General features: G+C 44.2%; 1 protein-coding gene across 1 annotated transcript in view; it reads right to left on the reverse strand.

The window, feature by feature from the left end:
• Window positions 1-25,245, reverse strand: part of MRPS9 (mitochondrial ribosomal protein S9) — a 538,970-nt gene that overhangs the window by 205,540 nt on the left and 308,185 nt on the right. The window contains exon 5 of the mRNA XM_086934678.1: window positions 21,135-21,214. Coding sequence (XP_086790804.1) covers window positions 21,135-21,214 — 80 coding nt within the window. The remainder of the gene's footprint in view (window positions 1-21,134; window positions 21,215-25,245) is intronic.

The raw sequence follows: 25,245 nt of genomic DNA on the forward strand, positions 1-25,245 counted from the left end.
TGTGCACTGAGTCCCTGCTAACTAGGCCCTTGTGCCAGTGCTCTTTCCCTAAAAACAACCTACAAGTTTCAAATGTCAAACAAATTGGCAAGGAAATGGTGCAAACTATTGTGAAAAACACGACATGGAACACACTGTGTGTCATGCCCACAGACAATGCATGCAATATATGTAAGTCAACCCTACAGCAGACCGTAAAACCTTAAGGCAAGGTGCATTATATTATATGTGACGGCACATCAACATGAGCAGATATGCCCCTGTGAGGTCTAGTTCCATTGCTAGATATCAAAAGTGATCAGGGAGCCATTTTAAGTATATGTACTGAACAATAGTCCTTAAGAGTTAACCAGCTACATAATGGCTTACTGAAAATACTGGAATTGGTATCAAACACCTCGTCTTGACAAATCAGTACTGATACCAGTATCAGATTTGTCCTGACATGCACCCAGAGAGCACCTTAGAGGTGGCCCCTAAATACTACTACTCTCTTAAAGAATCTTAAAGAATCCCCCGCTGCATGGGACGACTCTTGGTGCCCGGAAGCCCTTGGAAAAGCACCCATCCCGACAGACCACGCACGGAACCTAGGCGTTATCCTGGACTCCTCACTCTCAATGAACAGACAAGTCAGCGCTGTATCCTCATCCTGCTTCAACATTCTTCGCATGCTCAAAAAAACATTCCGCTGGATCCCCACCGAAACCAGAAAAATAGTCACCCATGCTCTGGTCACGAGCCGACTGGACTACGGAAACACCCTCTACGCAGGTACTACCGCTAAACTCCAGAAGAAACTCCAACGAATCCAAAACGCCTCAGCCAGGATCATATTAGACATCCCGCGTAACGAACACATCTCTGGTCACCTGAAAGACCTCCACTGGCTACCCGTCAATAAGAGGATCACTTTCCGACTGCTAACCCACGCACACAAATCACTCTACGACATCGGACCAGAATGCCTCAACTCACGACTGTCCTTCTACACCCCCTCCCGCCAACTACTTTCTTCCAGCCAAGCCCTCGCCACTGTACCTCGCATCAACAAGACAACCATGGGAGGCAGATCCTTCTCATACCTGGCTGCTAAAACATGGAACTCACTCCCCACTTACCTTTGCCTTACCCAGAACCACCTAGCATTCAGAAAGCAACTTAAAACGTGGATATTTGACAAGTACTCCTCTTCCCCTCCCTAAGCGCCTTGAGACCCTCTGGGTATGTAGTGCGCTATATAAATTCTCTGACTTGACTTGACTTGACTTGGCTGACTGGTACCGTTCAGCCTGCCACTACAGACAAGTTGTGAACCAGCTCTCTCTGGGTCAGAGACAATGCCAGCTCCGGTGGGAGGTGCTCACACCTTACAGCAGGATGGTTAGTGTTGTAGCACAAGGCCAGAGCCTTCAAAGCCTCGGCTACCCTGGATATGTGGCCCAGGCTTCCCCCAGACCTGCCACTCCCTGACCTGAGGCCCAGTTGTCACCAGGACAGGTGGTAAAATTAGCTAGTCTGAAGACATATTTACTCTCCAGCTAATCACACCCTTAAGGTGGGCTACCTGCAGTGAACAACGAAGGAAGGGTTTCACCAACTTGTTTTTGGTGAAACTAGGAACTCAGGGTCAGGTTTCTGCCCACTCTAGCAGTAAGTGGCCATACGGGTGTAGTTATCTCAGGGGTGAGTAGCCCATTGGCTACTACCTTCCACCCCCCTTAATGTTCCTAAATTCAGTATTTAGGTGGCCCACTGACACCAGGAACTCAGATTCATCTACGGGGAACAGAAGAAGGACAAAGAAGAGCCAAAAATGGAAGAACCGCGGACCAGCAACAAAACTGGCGCCAAACCCTGCCTGCCTGCTGCAGTCCCGACAATTGCAAGGACCCAGCTCATCCAGCAGCTGTACCTCCTCTCAAAGTCTTGGAGGGCTGCCAGCACTTCACCAACCAGGCAGCATCTCTCTGAAAGTGGAGAAGCCACTTCCCTGCAGCCACCGGCTGCATCTGCCCGGTACACCATTCTGCTGCCCACAAGGTCCACCAAGGAAACAGCACCCCAGAAGAAGGACATCCTGGATCCCAGAGGTCAGGCCTGTCCCCCCAGATAGATCCGTGCCGCAAGATCCTTCAGGAGCCCCTAGCACCAATACCCGGGGTACCGGAGCCCTTGCAGCGGCCACGGCTTGATAAGTGTCCATTCCGGACACTAACTCAGCCATGACCACCCTACCGAAGAGGGAGTCAGAATCACTAAGGCCAGCACAGAGAGTGGCCCTGCTGTCCTGTTTGCCTCCATCACCAGGCCGACCTCAAGAAGTGAGAGCCTCCAACGCAATCGACCTGCCGGACAAAACACCTCTGCACCCGTGCCCCAGCCAATGGTGCCCCTTTGCTCCAGAGACCCTCAAGAGCGGAGTTCCCCTTTGGATTCTGCAAGACTTGTCTACACGTTCCCACTTGCAGCCATTTTCCAATTACAAGTTTCTCCATTGACTTTACCGCGTAGCGCTCAAGGCTACCATGAAGACCAGCATCTCTGCACCCGGACACACCAGGGCAGGTAAAACCAAACTGCTGGTGGTTCTATGAACTTTGGCCCCTAAGCACCTTAAGTCCAAGAGTTTAACCCTAACAACTGTTTACAAGTATACCTACACAATGTATGTTTCTCCCATATGATAACATTACCACGTTCACGGCTCATGCCTCACATCTAACATCTTTTGCTATTTCACTGTTTTTCTGTTAAAACAATAACGCTGAAAGTACTTACCCGAATCCAATTAGCTTGAAGTCTAAATGAATATAAAAATCTACGTTCTTTTTTTAAATTGGTTTTCAATTTCTTCCTGAGTGTGTCTTATTTATTGACTCTGTGAGTACAACGAATGCTCAACACTCCCCTTTGATAAGCCTAAAGCTGCTCAACCACACTACCACAAATAGAGTACTTTGGGATTATTAACCAATATGGGTTGCCTGGACTTTCTTCACAGCGTACATCATGTTGGTACACTATATAGAAAGCCAGTCTATATCCTAATTTTTCCGGAAAGATCCACTTTAGTTCAATATGTGGATGATCTATTGGTTGCTCTGGCTTCTTGGACTAATGTAAGGTAGACTCCCTGTATCTCCTTTCCGAATTAGCAAAGAAAGGGTACAAGACTTCTAAAGAGACATTACGATTCAGTCTGCATTTCATTTTCGCAATCTAGGTTGTAACATCTCAATGGAGGAGATGCACCTGTTCACAGACCACATCAAAGTAATTTGTTAGTTGCCCATCTCCCAGGTACGAACATTGCTAGGCTGGTGGGTTACTACACACAATGGATATTGGGATATACAAATATTGTTAAACCTCTACATCGTGTACGGAGTACACACTGTACACGGTGTATGCCAGATGCTGGGAACCTCGTTGAGGCACTCCGCATTTGATACCAGATAGAGATATAATCTTATGGTGAAAGACCGGGACGAGAAATTGAAAGGAATTGTACTTTGGATCGATCATAAACTGACTAGAACCCCTGTGTGGGTCTGAATTAACACCACATTTAAACATCACATACTTGGACTTAATAGCCTTGAGGAAGTCGCGGGATCACACCCTGTAGTGACGAAACACGTGTTGGTTGTGGCTGAAAACACCTGAATAAAGAGTGATCAAGAAAACTAAAGAAATTGCATATATCCTGTCTCTACATTATTGTTTTGCTTTTACTAAAAAGGAAACCCTGTTATAATTTGAAACGTGTGCTTGGGAGTACAATTTTGTTGAGAGCCTACTGCTTGCCCTGTGGAGTTTAGTGGTTCCCCACACCTTTAAGCACTGTTAACTTAATCAAGAAACAGAAATAATTAGTGCAACTCGAACCTGTGGCATCCCTATACGCACAAACCACCTCTTTGTATCCTTAGAAACTTGATGTTGTTGCACCAAGAATATTGTGCTGGATCCCAAAGACGAGACCTATTGGCTATGCCAATGCTTGTTGATATATACCACTTTCCAGTTTTAAAGTCTTCTTAGAGTTTCTCATTGCTCAAATGGCTTCAATTACTGTTATATATATGTTTCCCTCATATTCATTGCTTGAGTTTTGCTCGCAAAAAAGTGTCACTCATAGTTGTTGAAATGTAACTCATAATTACACTTTAAATATGAAAATGTCACACATAGCAATCTGAAACCTTGGCAGCTATGGGTATCACAAACAAATGCTCACAGCACGTACATCAGACTGGGGTACAAAGGCATGCAGCAAGGTTACAAAGGCATACAGCAGGACTACACAGCAGGTACTAATCGGCTCTGTTGCGTCTGTTTTGCAAGTCCCTCCAGAACAGCTCCTGATAGCACCGGTTCTTCCCAAGCAGTAAGGAGCTGAGCAGTGAGGAACTCAGTGGCTGCAGATCGGGACCCATTGTGCTGCTCTGCCCAGGCCTAGCTCTAAAGAAGACTGGCAGGCGGGCGCTCATTCTTGCATCGGCTGGTAGAAGATCAGTGCTGGTGACGTCTCTGAGATGGCCGTGCATCACCGTGCGAACTGAGCCTGCCCCCACCCCCACGGAAGGGGGAGGAGGGAAGGAAGTCTAGAAACTGAGTGCTGAGTACCGAGGAGCCTCCTTTCGGGTGCACGCATGTCTCACTCTGAATTGAGTTGCCATTAGAAAGACCTGGTGCGACAGATGAGAGCACCAGGGGTTGATAACTGCCTAAAATGGGCGCACATGAGATTCCGCTCATTAATAAAAACCCAGCGGGAGGGATGGATTTGTGTCGACAGAAGAGGCAGCCGCGCATCCATTGGCAAACTGCTGCGCATACAGAGGGAGGGAGGGTGCACGCAGAGAAATCCGTGGTCAGGTATCAGAGTGGAAAAGGCAAGGGAGAAATGAGGGCGGCGCAGCGGGAGATGAGCGGAAGAGAAGCCGAGCGCAGCCTGGACAGTGAGGCAGCTTAGAGGTGAGGCGAGTTTAGAGGTTGGGAGGAAAGGCAGGCTTGAAAAGGTACGGGCAGGGAGACAGTGAGATGAAACAAAAAAAGCAGACTTAATTAAAGAGCGAAAGATGGGAATGAAAGAGCACAGATGAGGAAAGAGCCCACAGCTAAAAGTGTAACAGCAGCTAGTTTCAGGAGAGAGCCGTGCATGAGGGAATGATTAATGCAGCTGTTTTCAAGCACACTCGTGCTTGTGGCACCATCCACCTTGCAGGAGCGAGCAACAGCCAATTAGCATGCGTGCCGCGGCTCACTCTCGCAAGGTAGATGCCGCCACAAGCATAAGTGTGTGCTTGAAAATGAGCAGGGCGACAGCTGAAGGCACTCCTATGAAGCGCATGGGCGCTGCGTAGGCGAGACCTAAAAAACTTTTTACACTGTGCAGTCATTAAAAAGGAGGCCTTTTCCAGGGATCTTTGTGTAGGTTCCCATAAGAAACCCATAGCCTTTACTTGAGTTTGTTGCAGTCATCTGAGGTCTTCCACCATGCTTGCAAACTGTGGCGCTGGCCCCCCCCCACCTCGCGGAGGCTTTCGAGAATATAATCCTCTGCTCCATCCTCACTTCTGACATACCTTATGCTGTCGTTGTTTTGTTGCTCACCACTAAAACTCAACAACTCTTCATGGCAAGATTGTCAAAGTATGAAATTCTTAGCTGTCCGTCTCTAAAATCATCTTGGTGCAGTGTTCTGTTCTGAACCCTGTATCTCTACTTCCTACAGACCACCAAAGCCACCATTGTTCATACTGAGGCAAGAACGCGCAACTGTGATCTTGTATCTTATATTGATGGTTCTTGCCTTAGAAATGGCTGTGGCTTACTAGTGGCCAGAAATACAATCTGTATTCTGTATGAATTATTTTGAAAGTTGACGTTTACCTCTAGTACACTCTTCTCAGGTTGCTGAATTGATTGCTCTCACACAGGCCTGTATTCTGGCTGCTCAGAATTTTTTTTCATATTTAATGATTCAAAATATGTTTTCAGAGTGGCCCACAATTTTGGGCTCCACTGGATACAATAGAGTTTCCTCACTTCTGCAGGAACCCCAATTAAGAACGCTACAGATATTAGACGTTTACGTAATGTGTCTGTTACATTCCGAAATAGCTATTGTTAAGTGTGGCGCACACCAAACCTCTCAGGAACGAGGCGTCTAATGAAAATGCTTTCGCTGATCAAACTTTTAATAATAGTGCTTTATCTCTCAGTTCTGAAAATGACTATGTGTATCTGTCAAGCTGTTGAATATCTTATGCCTATGTTAAAACAAACATTTTTCTGAATTACAAGAAAGTGCCTCAGGTGGAGAAGCAGGCTTGGAGAAAACAGAACTCTAAAAGGGATTCCCAATGGAGGAACAGCACCAGGAAAGCAGTTGACCAGAAAATTCTTTGCCCTGATCTCACTCGACGTGGTATTGCCCACATCAGCCTAGATGGTATTATACGCCAACAAAAGTATCCATTGGTTGGCTCCATTTTTCCTTTAAATTGCCAAACAGTATTACCACTACTGAGCCACTTGTGAAAGCACAACATTGGGCAGGGAACCAAAACCACCACTGCTTCCAAATTGCCTCCCTGTGGATACTTTATTCAAGCGCCTACATTTTCTATCTACATGTATGCTCTTGTTTTCTGGTTGGAACAAAGTTTATCCATGTGCCCTTGCTGATGACATTTTATTTGTGAAAAGCTGATCAGACATTTCTTATTTAAGTTTGGGATCCCCCTTTAGAGGTGGAGTGAAAAAAGGCACCCATTTTGTGTCCTCTGTAGTTCATGAACTATGCAAGGCTTTAGGGGATTAAACAGCACTTCCACTGTACACATAAACCCAAGTCCTATGGGAAGACAGAGGACTTCAAGTACACTTTTAAAAATATGAACGTTAGGATTTGTGCATGAAGACAACTCAAATAGCTGGAAGCACTGCCATTGGAAATCTGGTCATTCCTAGTCAGAAAACTAAGCTCAGTGTGTGAAAAATAGTGAAGGATCGGACAATGCTGATTTAGTGTAAGGCCCCATTGTCTACAGCTTTGCACCTGAAGGATGATATGACGCTTCAATACTACAAACAGCTCATTCCTGTCCCTACTGCTTCCATTTTCTGATCTGACCTGTCTGAGCTTCCTGCCTGGCCAAAGCCAGCCATAACCTACAATCAGGGGACTGAGTCCATCTGCGAGTATATCAGAGAAAGTCATCTCTCCACCCCACTGGTGTGGCCACTTTAAAAGCCCTACCCATGCACACACTGCTGTTAAGTCCGAAAAAGCGCAGCCTGGGTGCGTGCCTCCCATTAGAAAGGGTCTCAAAGTCAAAAATTGTAACTTAGCGGTTGACTCAGTGCCCATGAGCCATGGTGATCCCATACACCCATGTTTCACTACTGCGAGTGTCCTTGAATCTTCAGCTCATGGAGGGGTTCCTGTTCCCAGCTCCCACCATGATGCAATCCGTCTGCCTGTCCACAAGTACAACTTATGGCCTGAGTAGTGGACAGCTTCCCAGCCACTTCATTCCCAGATGGGTCTGACTGGTTTTCTTTACTGAAAATTGGGTTGTCTGGCTCACAGTGGGGCTTTCTTTGTAAGAGATGAGTGACAGGCGCACAGCAATCAACAGCACCCTGCCTGCCAACCACATTCAAGATAGATGATTTCTGTACACTGAAAACACAATTGTGAGCTTTCCGAAATAGCATTTACCACACCCTAACTTCTCTTCTTGCTGGATCTATATTCACTTGGTCAATGATGCCCGAGTGGGGACCTACGGGTTTGTTCCCTTTGATGAAGATCAATGTCTCAACCTGCATTTACATGGGCAGGTCCTCATGAATGTGACAATGCCTTCCTCCTTTGGCCTCAGTCAACTAGAGGTTTTCCTAACCAGCATATCATACCCTCAGCTGTTCTCCTTGCTGACACGGTCTGTGAAATGACCTGAGAAATGGCAGAATCTTTGTGGACAACAGAGAAGATGATTTCTCCCGACTGGATTCTTACTCCTTTTCTACTTTTTCCAGCTACCATTGGGGATCATCTATTTCCACGGCTGCTCCACTGAACACCCTGGCACCTCCTTTGGCTGCTAATGCTGACGTCAGTGCAACTGTGGGACCAAAACGTTTCTCATTTATAACCAATGTTTCTTTAGTCATGCATGAACAAATTGATCATATCTCTAACAGTACAAAAGAAATACATGCATTTAATAACCACTTTAGTTACTTTAGGGCTGCTAGTGTATATATACACTAGCAGCCCGTCCCGACGTTGTCCAGGAGCATTTAGGCTTCAGGGCCCCCGCCCGCCCCGACGTTGTCCGTGGGTCCCCCGGAGCCTTCCTCCATATATTGCAGTATTATACCTCTATGTTTACTTTGTACGCTTTTGTAACCTGCACACATAACTTTTTCCTCCTGTAATGCACAGTTTGGCTCACTTTTTTAATGCTCCGTTTGCGTCCTCTTGCTACCTGCACACGTCACTTTTTCCTCCTATACCTCTATGTTTACTTTCTACGCTTTTGTAACCTGCACACGTAACTTTTTCCTCCTGTGATGCACCGTTTGGCTCACTTTTGTAATGATCCGTTTGCTTCCTCTTGCTCACGATGTACGCTTTTGTAACCTGCACACGTAACTTTTTCCTCCTGTAATGCACCGTTTGGCTCACTTTTGTAATGCTCCGTTTGCTTCCTCTTGCTCACGATTTTCATTTTTGCTTCATTTTTCCGCCTTTCACCGCTCCTAAATAACTAAATAAATAAATAACCTACCTCATCCGCCGCTCACCGCTCCTCCCCGCCTGTCCGCCGCTCCTCACCACCTGTCCGCCGCTCCTCACCGCCTGTCCGCCGCTCCTCACCGCGCCATGTCCGCCGGTCCTCCTTGCGCTCTTGGGCGCCGCTCCTCCCCGCGCGCCTCACGCCGGGCACGCACGTCGCGGCTGGCGCTTCTTCCAAGGGACTACTTTTTTTTCGGTAAATTTTTTAAATAACATATATTCATTATGTTTATATAGCCTATGTCCAGCTGCACACCCTGACGATTACAACGATGTATCGGGTGTGTGGATTGGCGCTGTGGTTCCCGAGTTTACCCGCCTCAAAGTTTCAAAGTTCTTCCTTTATAATAGTAGTATAGTAATTCAAAACTCTCGGTCCACACATGGTGGAATTATATATGTGACGAACATAGAATTTCTATAGCCTCCTCTACCTCTATTCCTCTGAAAATTAAATCTGACTTATTATGGCTTCCCTTTACTTCCTATCTCTCCTCCAATCCTTCTCCCTTACCGCGTGCTCCTTGTCCCTCATGATCCCTTAATTATGCTTCCTTTTTCTCCTCTCTCTCTCCTCTTCTCTTTCTCTGTCTTCTGCTGTCCTCCTTTTCTTTTTTTCCCTTTCCATTCCTTTCCTTTCTTCTTTCTCCTTTCTATCTTTCACACCTTTCTTTTCTCTATATAAATTCTTAAAAATTGATGTCTTTTAATTATTATTATACTCATATGTACTTTTTTCAGATTTTTCATGACATGTTTCTTGTATCACTTTTTAATGCTTAATAAAAATTTCTTAAACAAAAAAAAATAATAGTAGTATAGATATATATATATATCAACATGTACACAAGTGTACTTCTGGTTTGCACAGATTTATATAAAGTGACATTAGTGAAAGATTTGAAGGCTTCATCTAGTCTGACAATTTCCTTTACTTACTGCATAACATAACATGTGTATTTGTAAAGTGCACTTTCACCCGTAGGCATCTTGGCGCTGAATAACAGATGTTTATTGTTACCTAACTCAATGGCACTGCTTTTTTCGATCTTAGATGGATGAAAGGCTGCGTGGACCTGCCGGGATTTGAACCCGTGACCATGAGGTCGAACAAAGACCCCTGCAGTGGAATCATTAGTCCACTGAGCCACCAGACCCAGGAGAACATAGAGAGAAGAGTATTGCTGTACCATGTGACCTAACCTCTACTGCTGAGGTCCATAGGCCAAGTGCGGCAGGGGTTAGATACAGTGGCGGTTGGGCACAGGGCCTAGCTGCAGGCACTTTATTCTGAAAAAAAGGAAGGGAAAGTAGATCAAAAGATTCTTCGTTTGGACCAATAAATCTAGATCCTAAAAGAAACACATTTTGGGATTGTATTGTTTTTTTATAACTCAGAGAAACAACTTTGTTTTTTATTAAAAATGAAGTGCCAGTAAAGAGAATAGGAAGATCGGAATTAGAATAAAATCTAGGCTTGCGCTACTGAATGCAAGCACCTATTAGCTGGGGATGCCTGGTGATCTGCATTTGGATAACACTTCTATGTTGGCAAAAGTATGTGCAATACAGTGCTATGTACTTGAAGGGACTGTCCACTTTTTTATTTCTTCTGCTTCCAGTACACTTAATGGCACTATGTCGTTTGTTGTGGTGCAGCAATTCTGGAGGTAGAAGGCAACTCTTCATCTGGTAGAATGTTTCTCTTTTCTGCTAAAATATCATATTCATGTTTGGCTTTCAAGTGTTTGCACATTGATGAGATGCCAAATTGTTTCTGACAATTTTGCCTCTGACGAGGCTTTTATCTCCAAGTAGACAATCTAAAGGCCAGGTATTCTTTTTTTTTTGGTCTACAAAACTAACAAAAAATATATATCAAACGGTAGTTTTAGAGGGTGGCTTCTTCGTTTCATCATCTGTCTAATCTGCTACCTCAAAATTAGACAATGTATCCTCTGTCACAGAAACGTAAGTAAAGTCAGAGGTGTCTTTTTTTCCAGAAGACGCCATGTCCTTTACAGTTAAATACCTTCAAGAGTGGTTTCAAAAACCCGTACCACTAGATCAAGTACCTTCCCACATTAAAAATGATAAAAAGAGATGATAGTCTGCAATGGTTCGAAATTAGACAGCAGGCACAAACTATGGGGTGGAAGAACACTTAACTTTTAATTAATTAAATTCCTTGATTGATCAGTTTGAGTCTGCAGAATCTTCCTCTTTGTGCGTCTGCGGATATTCAGCCTGGATCCATAGATTTTAGGGCTTTTAATGTACACGTAAACATTTGATAGACATTAAATGAACATTTCGGAAATGCCTAAACGGAAATTGGTATTTCGAAAGTGTGTTACTAGTGAAGAGAGTTAGAAACACACAAGGTTTCCAGTCCTAAAAGCTGGGTCTGTAGACTCTAAATCTGAAGTCCCTCTGTTAAATCTTCAAAAACACACATTGGGGGTGACAAGACTTCCTGTTTTTGGTCTGCAAACTCGAGACAATCAAAAGAGGAACTTTAATATGTTTTGCCATATTGTTAGTAGCCCAAAAACGAGTGTTTAGTATATTCATATGTTCCTATTTTTTATAGCATTGTGGATCTATAGTAAGGGTCGTTTGTTTTAATCTACCTTCACAAGTACCAGCGCATACACTCTTTCGAGGACCTTAGCATTAATTTCAGCTTCTTATAAGAGGATTTTTAAATATCTTCAAATGAGAGATCGCTAAATGAAAACGACATAATTGGTGGATAAAACTGAATTCATGGAGATACTGAAAAACCACCTAGTATTACAATTAAACATGTATATTATTGCTTCGAAAAACCAACTATCTAATTGTAATCATCGGCTAGGTGAACAAGCATTGGCACAGCCAATAGGTCTCGCCTTTGGGACCTTATAAGCGTTCAGGTATGTAGCACATTATCCTATGTATTGTGTTGCTAGGTATTGAATAGCTGTACAATTACTATATATTGTGTTGTGCTGTCTGATTTATGACAAAATGCTTGGCTTTTCCACGTGCTGTATGCATGCTTTTCAATTGAATAACATGTGTATCTCGCTTTTTGTCCCAATGTGCTACTGTCAGTGTGTGCTTCCTACGGTGCATTCTTCTGAGCTGCTGCTCTTGTGCTCTACTGTACTTGGGACCTACGGCTCTTGGCAGCACACACATACATTCAACTCACAAAATGTGACAGCGCAGATTAATCTACAGTGAATTCCAGAATTTTTGGGGAGTTGGAGAGTTCCGTGAATAAAATACACATACAACCTGCTAGAGGAAGTTTGAATATCTACTGCGCCTTTCATTCTACTGAAGGTGATTCAGACCTTCGTTTTGTGAGTCATACTATTATTCTTCCTGTGAGCTGTAAGTCTTACTCTGTGATAATCACTTAGAAGAGATTTTCTTCCACCTCATTGATGTCCATCTCCAGAGTCTGGTTCCTTTCTAGATGCTCCGATTCTATTCAGTCTCTCAGCTAGTAAACCAGATGGCTCCATGTCACAGGGACACCAATTTTCTACTTCTGGACTTTGCTCCTATATATTATTGTTATCCAATCTGTTGGCCCAACTAGCTAAATTTAGATGAGTCCAGACTACAACTCCCCAGAATGCACTAATAGTAAATCAAAACTCACAACTTGAAAAGATGTGTTCTGATGGCATGAAATCTTCTGGTCACCCTACTCTCGGCTGCTTATGATACAACTGACCACACAGCATTACTGAGCAGGCTCAGACTAGGTGGCAATTTCGGTCAGCAAATGTAAGGGTTCTTCCACCTCGTACTCCTGAAAAATACAACACTTTCAGATAGCAGGGTATGGGAGAAGATTCCAGCACTTCTGGAGGGCCGTGGCAGTACAGATAATCCCTCGAGTACTGTAGAGGCTGTGGCAAAGTCAGTTTAAACTGCAACATAAACATTTGGACGACACACTAAAATTAGAAAATCGAAGGTCAGGTGTTCAGCGTTTCATCAGATTGCCATTATCATTAGTTATGAACATGGAGATTATACCCAAATGCCCTTCAACTCATTCCATGGGTTGAGACCATTTCAGAAAGCTTGGCCCTTCCCCTTGGTTGTGTATGCCAAGCCAGGGCCAGCTTTAGCGATGGTGCCCCCTGGTGGGAAAATCTTACTTGATGCCTCCAATGACCTTCTTTACCATTTGATTCCCTCACTGCCACCTGGACCTTCTCTCACATGTATTTCATTTCTTTAATAGCGCTACTCATACTAATGTAGGGGGTCAGAGTACTTCACATCACCCATGCACCTTATTATGCAGAGAAAGAATCATACAACTTATTATGCAGAGAATGAATCATACAAGCTTGTAAATCAGTACATAGGAAAGGTTACATAAGAACGATAAACACTAGGTGTAGGAATCATGTCATCTTTACTGGAATGCATTATGTTTTACGAGTGGTTGATCAGGAGAAGTACAAACTTGTGATCTAAAATGTAATAAAGTTGTTGGGGCTGGCTTTACTTATACAAATGAATTTCTACCCATTCAAACTTTTTTGTTTTAGCAATGTTAGGATAAAGGAAGACAAAGGAAAAAAACATAAGGTTCTAAACCTGCACCCTGCACTTCGTATGCAGCTCTTTGATGCCAGCCCACAGCTCACGGTCTTCTCGAAGGATTGTAACTTATGAACTGAAAGTAACAAAAGAATCTCTGTGACAAAAGCAGTAAGCCTGCGCTATCTTTGTAACATACAATTAAGTGATCTGCATTTTACAGGTGCCTTGCAGCAGGTACTTTGACCCTCTGTGTTACTTTATGATGTCAAAACTGCCACTAGACAAAGCTCTGATTTCCCCGTGCATTTACATTAATCACCAAACTAATCTTGATATTGGTATTCTTGCTTGCTTGCTGGGTACATAAGGGGCTATGCAACAGGTGCTTTTAAGCCCACAAAATATTTCATAATACAGCGCTACCCGACCACTTCGCCCGGTGCAGTGGCACCAGTCGCACCATCCTAAAGCGAGCACTGTGTCAAGTTTAGACAGAGGAGCCAGTTGCACTCATCCAGAGGGTCTCATATTTTAAAGGGAGAAGCCGGAGTAATTCATCCAGTTCAGTCCGGATTCATGCTACCCATCCTAGCTTCAATTATCCCACAGCAATGATGCCTATAAGTCCTAGATTGCACAGAAAACACTTGGACTGGGTAAGCTACTTGCACATGGGCCTCGGAGGCTCGAGGATTATGTTCATGCATCTGCGGAACAACAGAGGTTTACGAGAAAGCGATAGTGGATAGTATGCTGCTTTCCTGTTGCGCTCTACATTTGAAAATCGTTGCTGCCATCTTGTGGTGCTTGTATTGATTGGAAACTTGGTACACAACACTAGGTGGCATCGAGGATCCAGTGCACGGTGCAGGCTGCTTTCCGCTCAGGGACCACTACAATGCCGATCAACCAGGCTTCGGGGGCTGTCAAGTAAAAAGATCTTCCGTGTCAGATAGGAAAGCCTTTCCTGTTACTCTGGAGCGCTCTGCATCTGAGAAGCAGTTAAATCTGTATGAGGACAGGCCTCAAGGCGCAGACTTGGAAACCGGGCTAAAACGCCAGAGACGGATAGCTTCTTAAGCTCCTCTCGGCCATTGACAACGGAGTTGCCAGAAAATGCTGGACCGGCAACAGCTGCGCCTTTTCACATTTCAGATCTTAAGTAGAGAGAAAAAATAGAGGCTCTGTGTTTTGCTTCTATTGAGTTACCATCCATTAACAGCAATGTTAAAAAGGTCAACGAGTAGAGTCAGATTTCACAACGGCTTGCGGCTCATAAAGCACCATTACCCATGGCCGCAGCAGGTGCCTTTGGACTTCTCCCCAGGGGCCAAACGTTATCAAGAAAATAACAAGTGCGGCTGCGAAAGTTAAAGCAACACACTTGTTTTCCTTCCCAATAGCAGTAATAATGAGGTTTACGTGGAGGGCGACCGGAAGTCCATGGACAGCCTTTCCCTTGCGGGAGCGAGCAGCGCCAGGCGCGATAATTGCTAACAGATGGTACTGCTGCTCGCTCCCGCAAGGGAAACGCCATACATGCATGAGTACTAATAGGAAACTGTGCAAAACATGCACGAGTTTCCTAGAAAGTACGGAGCGATTCCAAAAGGCCATCTCCTAAGCAACGCTTGCGCACTGCGTAGGCGAGACATAAAAATGGATCGTGGCATTAGGTCTCCCCACTAGACATGTATGTGTCGGATTTGATGAGAGATCACTTTTCAGCCAACTGTTCACAATTACACCACTCAGTTACCTCAGTTGTTTCAAAATTATTTTACCTGGGTTATCAACTCTGTAATATGGAGGGAACCGTGGAACTGAGATATTCTATTCAGAGCTTCTTTCCTCCCTGTATCTCTGTAAATGTAGCATCTTTCGAGAAACTCCTAATATGTACCTTATCCAGTCTGTACACTGAATCTCTGATCGCAGTGATGCATATATCAGTTTTGACTCACCAAGTAAATTCTCTCCCTTCCTACACTACAAGGGGGTGGGGGTATATAGCCTTTCAGCCAATGCACGCTGAAGCTAGCTTAGGTACTGTGCAACATATTATCAATACTCCAAATATGTACATACCAACAAGAGAGGTTGTCAGGCAAAGAAATCAGAACGGTTCCTTGCTCATTTTGCCACTCGATTCAAGCTAGCCTGGCTGATGAAGGGTGTTACCCAGAAACCGGTCCCAGGATGCTTGTTTCCGGTTCAGGGAAGACCTGACTTGGCAGTTCGGGCTGGACTGTTCACATGAGGCACAGGGTCAAGACGGATTTGCATAAAGCTGGGTCTGAACTGAGGTGGCGAAGTGAGCTAAAGAATGATGATGCATTCAACCAAGATCTGTGACTGGGGGTGAGTTACTGAAAAGTTTCAGCACTCCGTCCATCATCTCCTTGTGTTTGGATTTGATGAGAGATCACTTTCCAGCCAACTGTTCACAATTGCACCACCTAGTTACCTCACTTGTTACAAAATTATGTTACCTTGTTTACAACCTCTGTAATATGGAAAGAACTGTACAACTGAGATATTCCATGCTTCTTTCCTCCCTCTATCTCTGTAAATGTGGCATATTTCGAGAAACTCTTAATATGTACCTTGTCCAGTCTATACACTGAACCTCTTTGATCACAGAGATGCATGGATCAGTTTTGACTCACCAAGTACATTCTCGTCCTTCCTTTATCACAAGTGGGGGAAAGCCTTTAAGCCAATGCGCGCTGAAGCTAGATTGGGCAGTGATCAACATATTATCAATACTCCAGATATGTACATACCAACAAGTGAGGTTGTCAGGCAAAGAAATCAGGGAAGGGGGTGGAGAAAACTAGCATTAAAGTCCAGACCTTGGGTTCATATGTCAAGGTCTATACATGGTATATGTGCTGATTTTGCAGTATCGAGAAAATATGTACAACAGCAAAAATGGAGGAAATTATTTTCCAGGTTACCAGTAGGTGTGGTAACAGAAAAGGCACATAACTCTAGCACATAACCAACTACCTATAGTATCACCTGTCGACTTTATGCTGGTCTCTGACCCTGTACAGTGCCCCGCTGCCAAGTGGCTAGGCTTGCGCTGTAGAAATACCACACATACATATGTGAGAGCGTGGAAGGGAACACACAGACACATGCATGATCCAAACATATGTGGTCCAATTTACTATAAGTTAAGAAATGCAGATTTTAAATACAGGCAAATAAACCAAATAAAGTGAAAAGGTGGCGCTAGATGGACAATGGGGCTACTTGAAAAAGTCTGAGCCAGCTAACTACTGAAAAAGTAAAACCATCATTCGCTGCAGTCAAACCCAGAACCTTTGATTTCACTTGTGCAGCCAACATGCCCCTCCCCTCGACACACGTCGCCTCACCTTCAATTTGCCCATTAAAATTAGGAAATGATATACCAAGAGTATATTTTGAAATCATAAATTTCCGTTGTCAAGGTGTTATTAGCTTTTTTTGGCAATAAGGAAAGGACTCACACAAGCTGTAACAGAGATTGTCTAACAACAAGCTCGAAGTCATGATTTTAATTTTTGCTATCGGAATTTCGCAAAATCTACAGAGCGCGCGCTGCAAAGAAATTAGTCTTAAAAGGGATTTCTGTCGGCCTGCTCTTGGGCGGAGGCGTGCTGTTTTGTGCGCATCTCTGGCATGGACGTGTGCTACTCTGACTATATATTGTTTTATAGGATACAGCTCATTTTCAAAATCTCCCAACAAACTAAAGAAGCTTTCCCCCCTCTGTAAGTTGCTAATGTCTTTATTATGATGGAATGCAACAAAACATAGTGCCCTTGGGTTGCCCCGTTTTCAGCCAAAACAAATGCAAATGGCTTGCCGGATGACAGCTGCGTGATAAGGCTCCTCGACAAGACCTGCGCCGCTTTCCTTTTCCGCCATGAAACGTGGGCTGAAAGGCAGAAGGCAGGCAGGGAATTAATGTAGCATACAGTCTAAAGGCAATGCTACAACCGTGATTAAGTAGAAAAGTTAAAAGGCGCAGATTTTCCACAGCCTCACTGCGTGCAACCCATCCGTGTAACGAGCTGACAGGCCTAGCGCGTCAGCTCCATCATCCTCTCCGACAGCTAAAGCGCAGCGCTGCGTCCCCTTCCGCCGAGAGAAATCGGCGGCTGCACCGTGAAGCGTTGTACATTATTTCTCGGCACTGCGGGGGGCTGAAGTCCATATGGAACCTTCACAAATATTACCACAGATCAAACCAGCGGCGTCTCCGGGCAGATTTGACATACCTATTTAAATGAGCAGCGGGGGTCCTCGCGCTGCCTGAGGCCGCGCGCCAGAAAAAAAAAAGAGCCCATGGAAAGTCTGCGCCGCGGCTCCATTACTCAGCAAAGACACCCTCTGCATTTATCATTCATTTCATTCCTGCCAGGGCAAGACGCTCTTTTGCCCAAGGTCAAAGTAACAAAACAAAAAAAGAGAAAGTGATTTTTTTTTTTCGGAGGAAATAAATGTATCTGACAACCGGGGATTTTGTCCTTTGGGTTTGTAGAGCACACGTAAACACCACATCATTTCTTGAAGCAAAGTAAGCTCTTCGTGGAATTGGCAGACATGAAATCCATTCCCTGTTGTTTTTTAGGGGGATAAGCCACAGATGCATCAGTAACTTTATTGTACTGGGCTGAGGTATGTAAGGTCAGGAGTGGAGGCGTGGTGGGATGGCTGTGAGAGTGCATTCTGTTCCAAGGAAGTGTTGAGGGACACTGGGTCCTGCAAAACACATACTACACAAAGGAAACAGATCCGCCCAAACTTGGTAGTGGGGTTTGTAGTTGTTTAGAGGTACGGCCGCCATGGGCACAGAACGGGTCGCAAAGCCATTTTATTGTCATCTACCATTTATCAATAACTAAAAACGATGCCCATAGAAGGATAATCAAAACGTTTAATGGCACAATACATTTTGTTTGAACACGCTGGCCCTTTGAAATCAAACTCCAGCCAATAGAGATCTCCGGTGCTGTGAGTCCCAGCTCTAGCTCTCAAAACACAGCATCTGCCACTGAGCCACTAAACAATTTGCGTTCCTTAAACTAAAACACAATTGCATTATAAAATAATGTGGTTAATGTCACAATAGCCATGTTTTTCGGTAGAACAGGAAGAGCCATAACACGAGGACCTATCCTTTCTTAATTGCTCCTCAAAGGTCTTGGAAATCTTGTAAATAATCTGACATGCTTTATCAAAATACATACAAGTGTTAGGTTAGACTAAGGAGAGCCAGTCCGATCCATTAAGGAAATCAACACTGTTTACACTGGCATCTGGAAAGTTTTCTTCTATCGAGTCAATAGGCTAGAATGCTAACCACTGCCATAAGCCAACATTGTTTATCCATTCTTGCCCCTTTGACAGCAATGGAAGAAATACTGCTGAAAGAAACTGGAACTCTGACAGCAGGAGGTTCGGCAGGTCCTTGGCTTTCACATGAGAAGGATTGGGAGGACCTTGAAAAGATATAGATAATATACACATCGCAGACGCGGATTTGCCATTTGTGAATCCTTCCTTACAAGTGTGAATAAGAAAAGGGGATTGAATACATCACAAGTGAATACTGAGTAGACTTAAGCATGACATTGGTATAGGTAAAATACGCTCACATATATCACATTTGAATGTTACAGCATCATTGGCATACAGCATTCACTTCTCTGCCCTCTGAGTGGACATGTTAGGGTCAGAATGTGCTTTAGGTGTTTAAAATGCAAACACAATAGCCCTGATCCAAGACCAGTGAAGCAGTACTGAATTCATCAGGTTGCTTTTCACTCCCACTACTGAAGGAGACCTCAGAGTCTGGAGGCCCGCTTGTACTGCCGAGTGAGATGGTGGTGATCAGCAAGGAACTCGGAAACAAAAGCCTCAACTGCTCCGTCAGAGTCGTGAGCACCAGCAGTAGGGCCTACCTGCAACTGAAACTGGTTTGATGCTAAATAAAGCACGAACTGAGTTAGCTACTCAAAGCCACCATAGGTAAGTTGCTTGCTCCCTTCCCGCACATTCACCCCATTCACTTCAAAAGAGCCACAAGTTGCCTGACTAGAAAACAACAGAAAAGGGAATTATGGAGAGGCCAGGCAGTGATACACCTTCAGACACACAGACTGACTCATTGACACTTATCAAGAAACTGTTTCTGCCTCTGCACAACGAGGACTACCACTGCTTCTACGGTCTTGCACTCATCAACAAATGGTAATACTCCGTAACATCTAACTGAGGGGTAACCATCCCACAAAGCAACTCCCAAGCTGTTAACAAACAATTAACCAATCACCCAGAACCAAAACACATATCAGTGCACCCACAATAATCCGCAGATAACTAGCTACCAACCTACAGAGATTCTGCCACAAGAACCCACCACCATCCCCCCAGAATATTCAATGGTCTTTCTGCAGAGTCATTCAGCCACTGGTCAGTAACTAATCTGCTTCACGCAGTACAAAACTGTGAGTGATCCAGATCCAGGCAGCCTTACCTCTTCACAAGCGATTCCCAACGAAGGAACCGACAACCCCTTCCAAAATCAGTTTACCTCAGTCAACTGCCCCATCAGAGTAGTATCTTTGTTTCCTCCCCCATTTACTCAAGCTTCTCTTTGGCCCGGCAAGAGCTAATATAACAAGTCAAAATAGAGGAACGACTGGGCTAATATTAAAATTATCCTGTATGACAGGTAAGAGCAATGGAGTATGATCACAAAACCTGACAAGTGAAGGGAGTACCTGGTCATATGATGATGATATCTGGCACACAGTGAGGGAAATTGGTCAAATATGGAGCAAATTACTGGAGTACATTGGTATAGAGGAGTATTCTTGGCAGGTGATGGTAATGCCTGGCATTTAGTAGGCATACCATATGATGGCAACATGCCCCCATGATGGCTGTACCACTATACACGAAGAGGGCCCATGGAAATGACTATAATTTGTGGGTATATCAAGGCAATACCTGAATGTGATCGCAATATCTATCATATCATGGCAGTATATGACTCTATGTGTACTTGAGTGTGCATGTATGTGTGATGAGATCGTACATGGAGATTCAGCTGCTCCTAAGCAGACTAAAGGACAGATGAGAGGACCAAGCAAAAGGGCTCTTAATGTATTAAGCCCAGATGGATGAAAGGTTGAGTATGGATTGCTGGAATGTACTGCTGTGCCATCCAGCGGTTATGCAGTCTTGTCCGTGGGCTCATGAACTGTAACTGAATAAGACCTATTAGGTTAGTCAACGCTTGTTTGGATTTGAGTTACACATAAAATAAACCTTGGAAGGAAACTGTTTCATCCTTTTAATCGCATAATATCTGGTCAATAGCTAGGAAATTTGGGATGCATTGATGCGTTTCAGTGAAATTCTGCTATGGTATTTAGGCACGACTGAATTTGCAAGGAAAAGAGGGTTTATGTGAATTATGTGGCACCGTCAAAGGTTGATTGTATTATAAACCTTATATGTAACATTTTTTGTTTTACCACATTGGGGGTGAATTGGAGAATCAACAGGCATATCCATCTATGCTCCACTGTAATTAATTAGTGTGTGGGTTGCAGAGTTCTTAAATTCAAGCTTAAGACACAGCAATGGCATGTTTATGTCTGTTCTATATAAAAAAAAGCAGCAAGACGCAATTTATTATCAGGTTTGCATAAATGATCATTTAATTACAGACCAAAACTGTACTTACATGCATTAGGGAATAGTATGAGTGCTTGCCGGTATAAAAAAGATAGTGGAAGGGTCGGCCATCTTCTCCCCATTGTATTGCTAATGAAAAGCCAGATGAGACAAGTCAGTGTTAAACATTTACCAAATGACTACATTTAATTGCAGCCGTAAAACACTTTTATATCACTGATTAGCTCTTTAAAGACCACAGTCTAAAACATGTATTACTATGAAAACTGCCAATGACTTGAAATGTGTTTAAATAAAACAAGAATTGTAAATATCGACCTCGTTGCAATACAAATCCAGGTTGTTAGAATGCTATCTCAGTCAGTAGGTATTCCCTTGCATAGCCCTAATGCAAACTTAACATATAATCAACCTTAATAGGAAAGACCGTGCTATAACAGGCAAGAGAGCCAAGTTTATGTGTCAGATACGAACTCTAACACACGTTCCTAAAAAATACTTTTTGCTTTATTGGTAATAAAAGGTGATGAAACTGGTACATTTCTTTCTAAAATGTATATGCATGAAAATGATTTTTTTAAACAAGTAGTCTAGGCGAATGTGAGTGATTTTTCTGTTTTAATTTATTAAATGCTGTACTTTTTTGTTTGTAATTTTATTTATTGAGTTTTCAAAGTAACATAGGTCACATCGTTCACTGGCATCTTGCAGCAACCAGTTCATGACCATAGATTAGAACAAGAAATATAGAAACAAAATGAATAAACAGTACAACCCCAGCGTCATTGTGAATCCGCAGCAGGTGCAGAGAAAGAACAGCTATTGTAGAAGGCCGCTACATTTTCTTCATGATGGTAGGCGGGGAGTGGGGGAGAACAAAAGAGAGAGGCATTGTCGCAAAGAGGAGGAGGGAAATCACACAGAACCACTCAGATGTTAAACCTACAAACTTTCAGAGGTGTTTCAGTTCATGGGCCGTGGACTCTGGTGTCACCTATGCGGTTCTCCCGGTTGCGGGCGACCTCAGGGTGAGGGTGTGCTGGTTGGTTCACTAACTGGTCAAGTGCCGGCTGGGCAGCAGTCAGCGTGGGTGGATCCGTAGATCCTCTCTCTGACAAACCAGCATCGGATTCATCTTTTCCGTCAATGTCCTGGTCATGCAATTTAGTAATCATACTACTCCAAATCTCAAGGTCTAGCTCTGCATTGTTGTCTGTACGGTCTCTCCGGAGTCTACACTGCTCAGCCACTGTCCACTCCAGGAGATCTGACAGCCATTTGGCCCACACCGGAGGGGTCGGGCTAGCACAATTTATAGCTATGCGCCTTCCGGCTAACACAAAACCATAAATGTTGCACTTTAACTGTGGTTTTATGTGAACTTCTGAGATTTTTTTAAACGTACGTTAAGGTGTTTAAACCAAAGCTGACCATAACTTCACTTAATCCTTGAATTTTCAGTGATTTGTCAGGTTTTTTGATCACATGCCATTTCTTTCAGCCTGACTGTCCAAACCACTATGGGAAGCCTACCTCAGCTGTGCATGGCCTTTGGCTTGTGCCCAACTTGCCTGCCAACCGCTGATGTAAAGGGCCTTCAGGCAGCCAAGCAGAGGCCAGCATTTTTTTACAAGAACCATGTGGGCAGGCTAACAAGGACCCAGTCAAGTCAAGTCAAGTCAAGAGATTTATATAGCGCGCTACATACCCAGAGGGTCTCAAGGCGCTTGAAGAAGGGTGGGGAATTACTTGTCGAATATCCAAGTTTTAAGTTGCTTTCTGAATGCTAGGTGGTTCTGAGTAAGGCGAAGGTGAGTGGGAAGTGAGTTCCAGGTTTTAGCTGCCAGGTAGGAGAAGGATCTACCTCCCATTGTGGTTTTGTTGATGCGAGGTACAGTGGCAAGGGCTTGGTTGGAGGATCGTAGCTGGCGGGAGGGGGTGTAGAAGGACAGTCGTGTGTTGAGGCACGCGGGTCCAAGTTCGTAAAGTGCTTTGTGTGCGTGGGTTAGGAGGCGGAAAGTAATCCTCTTATTGACGGGGAGCCAGTGGAGGTTTTTCAGGTGACCAGAGATGTGTTCTTTACGCGGGATGTCTAGTATGAGCCTGGCTGAAGCGTTCTGGATGCGTTGGAGTTTTTGCTGGAGTTTTGCGGTGGTACCGGCGTATAGGGTGTTTCCGTAGTCCAGGCGGCTCGTGACCAGTGCGTGGGTGACCATTTTTCTAGTTTCGGTGGGGATCCAGCGAAATGTTTTTTTGAGCATGCGAAGAATGTTGAAGCAAGATGAAGAAACGGCGTTGACTTGTCTGTTCATCGAGAGTGAGGAATCCAGGATGACGCCCAGGTTCCGTGCGTGGTCCGTCGGGATGGGTGCTTTTCTAAGGGCCTCTGGCCACCAAGAGTCATCCCAGGCGGAGGGGGAGGTGCCTAGGATGAGGACTTCTGTTTTGTCTGAGTTCAGTTTCAGACGGCTGTGCTTCATCCACTCGGCTACTTCTTTCATTCCTTCATGTAGGTTGGTTTTGGCAGTGTTAGGGTCTCTGGTGAGTGATAGGATCAGTTGAGTGTCATCAGCGTAGGAGATGATGTTGAGGTTGTGTTGGCGTGCGATGACCGCAAGGGGGCTCATGTATACGTTGAAGAGGGTGGGGCTGAGTGAAGATCCTTGTGGTATGCCGCAGATGACTTCAGTGGCCTCTGACTTGAATGGTGGGAGGCGGACTCTCTGGGTTCTTCCGGTGAGGAACGAGGGCCCGTGTGGGTTCGCAGACCTTGAGTGGGGGTTTGTGGACCTGAGAGGGTTTCTAACGTAGAACCAAGAGTTCCAGGCTAGGGATTTTCAGAACCCGAGGTAGGTTTGCTCGTCTTTGGAGCTGCAATGGGGTTCACCAACCATGGAACAATTAATTTTATCTTCATCTAAGTGGGGTGAAGTCCCAGGAGGTCAGGGGAGTCTACCCACGCTGCCTTATGACTCCTCACTTCTTATTTTTAGGATGCAAGGATTGACCTTCGAATACTGCAATGGCCACTACAACAGATTTTTTTCTCGCGGCCGGCTTTGTGTTAGTACACTTGAAATGGATGATGGGATAAAAAACTAAATTTTCTCATCCCCAATCCTGGGGTTCTATTCTCTCGAAAAAACACATTTGTTTTACACTCCATCCAATATAACAAAAATATGTTCATGTAAGGTTTGCTCGCTTACTGTAGCATCTGTCCAGCAAAATATTTTGGTGATGGTGCGTCCTGGCCAGCTGGGATCTTGTCTGCTCTCATTAAAACTTCAAATACTCTCTATCATGTTACGACTTAAGATTTCTGGTCACTGTCGAAGTTCCAAAGGAGTACAGTTCTCTCTGCCCTCTTCTTAGCTTATGCGTGTGGAGTTTGAAGGTTAGTCCCTAAGAGCTGAGTTTTTTTCTCCTGAGGCGCAAAGTAAAAACTCCCAAATGATGGAGTACTTGTGCCTGTTTTTCCAGTTTGAAGGTCTCCAAAATGCTAATGAATCTTCCTCTGGAGAAGCAGATAATGGTAATGAAATCTTCTTTTCAGCTATCTTTATCATCGCTCAGTTTTTAAACGAAGGTGTGATTGTCGGTAGCACCTGCTAATGTCTTCTACTCTTTACAAGTGATTAACGTGGCCCTTGTTACCAAGAAACACTACTTTTTAAAGTTGCGGAAAATATACAACATTTCAACCAATGAAAACGTTCTAAGAATGTTTCAAAGCTTGCCTGAAAGTCAGTCAACATTTTAGAATTCTCCTAAACAAAACAATAAGGACGAAATTCTGCATTTTTAAATATTTTAAATGGAGCTCAACTGTGCCAAGAGTTTAGGGGACTTTAAATTGAGCCTGCTGATGTACCCAACACCTGTGAGGCGGGTGAGGTCCTCGAACTCTACTCATAATATTTAGACTATGAACAAAGAACGCAACATGGGTCAATAAGTTGTCCATATTCTTGGCACATAGTTTGCAGACTATTCGTGCAGCTCTCTACATTGGTCCACACATTTTTAAGCCAGCAAAGTGCTCAGAGTCTGTAGAATATGAGTTGTGTTTGTGGGCACCTAGGCCTGTTGGTATCACAAACGTGACGAATATCCTGTCCGCCATAGTACGAGTCCCATTCTAAATTAGGGACTGATTT

This window comes from Lissotriton vulgaris, chromosome 8, assembly GCF_964263255.1.
Source record: "Lissotriton vulgaris chromosome 8, aLisVul1.2, whole genome shotgun sequence".
NCBI lineage: Eukaryota > Metazoa > Chordata > Amphibia > Caudata > Salamandridae > Lissotriton > Lissotriton vulgaris.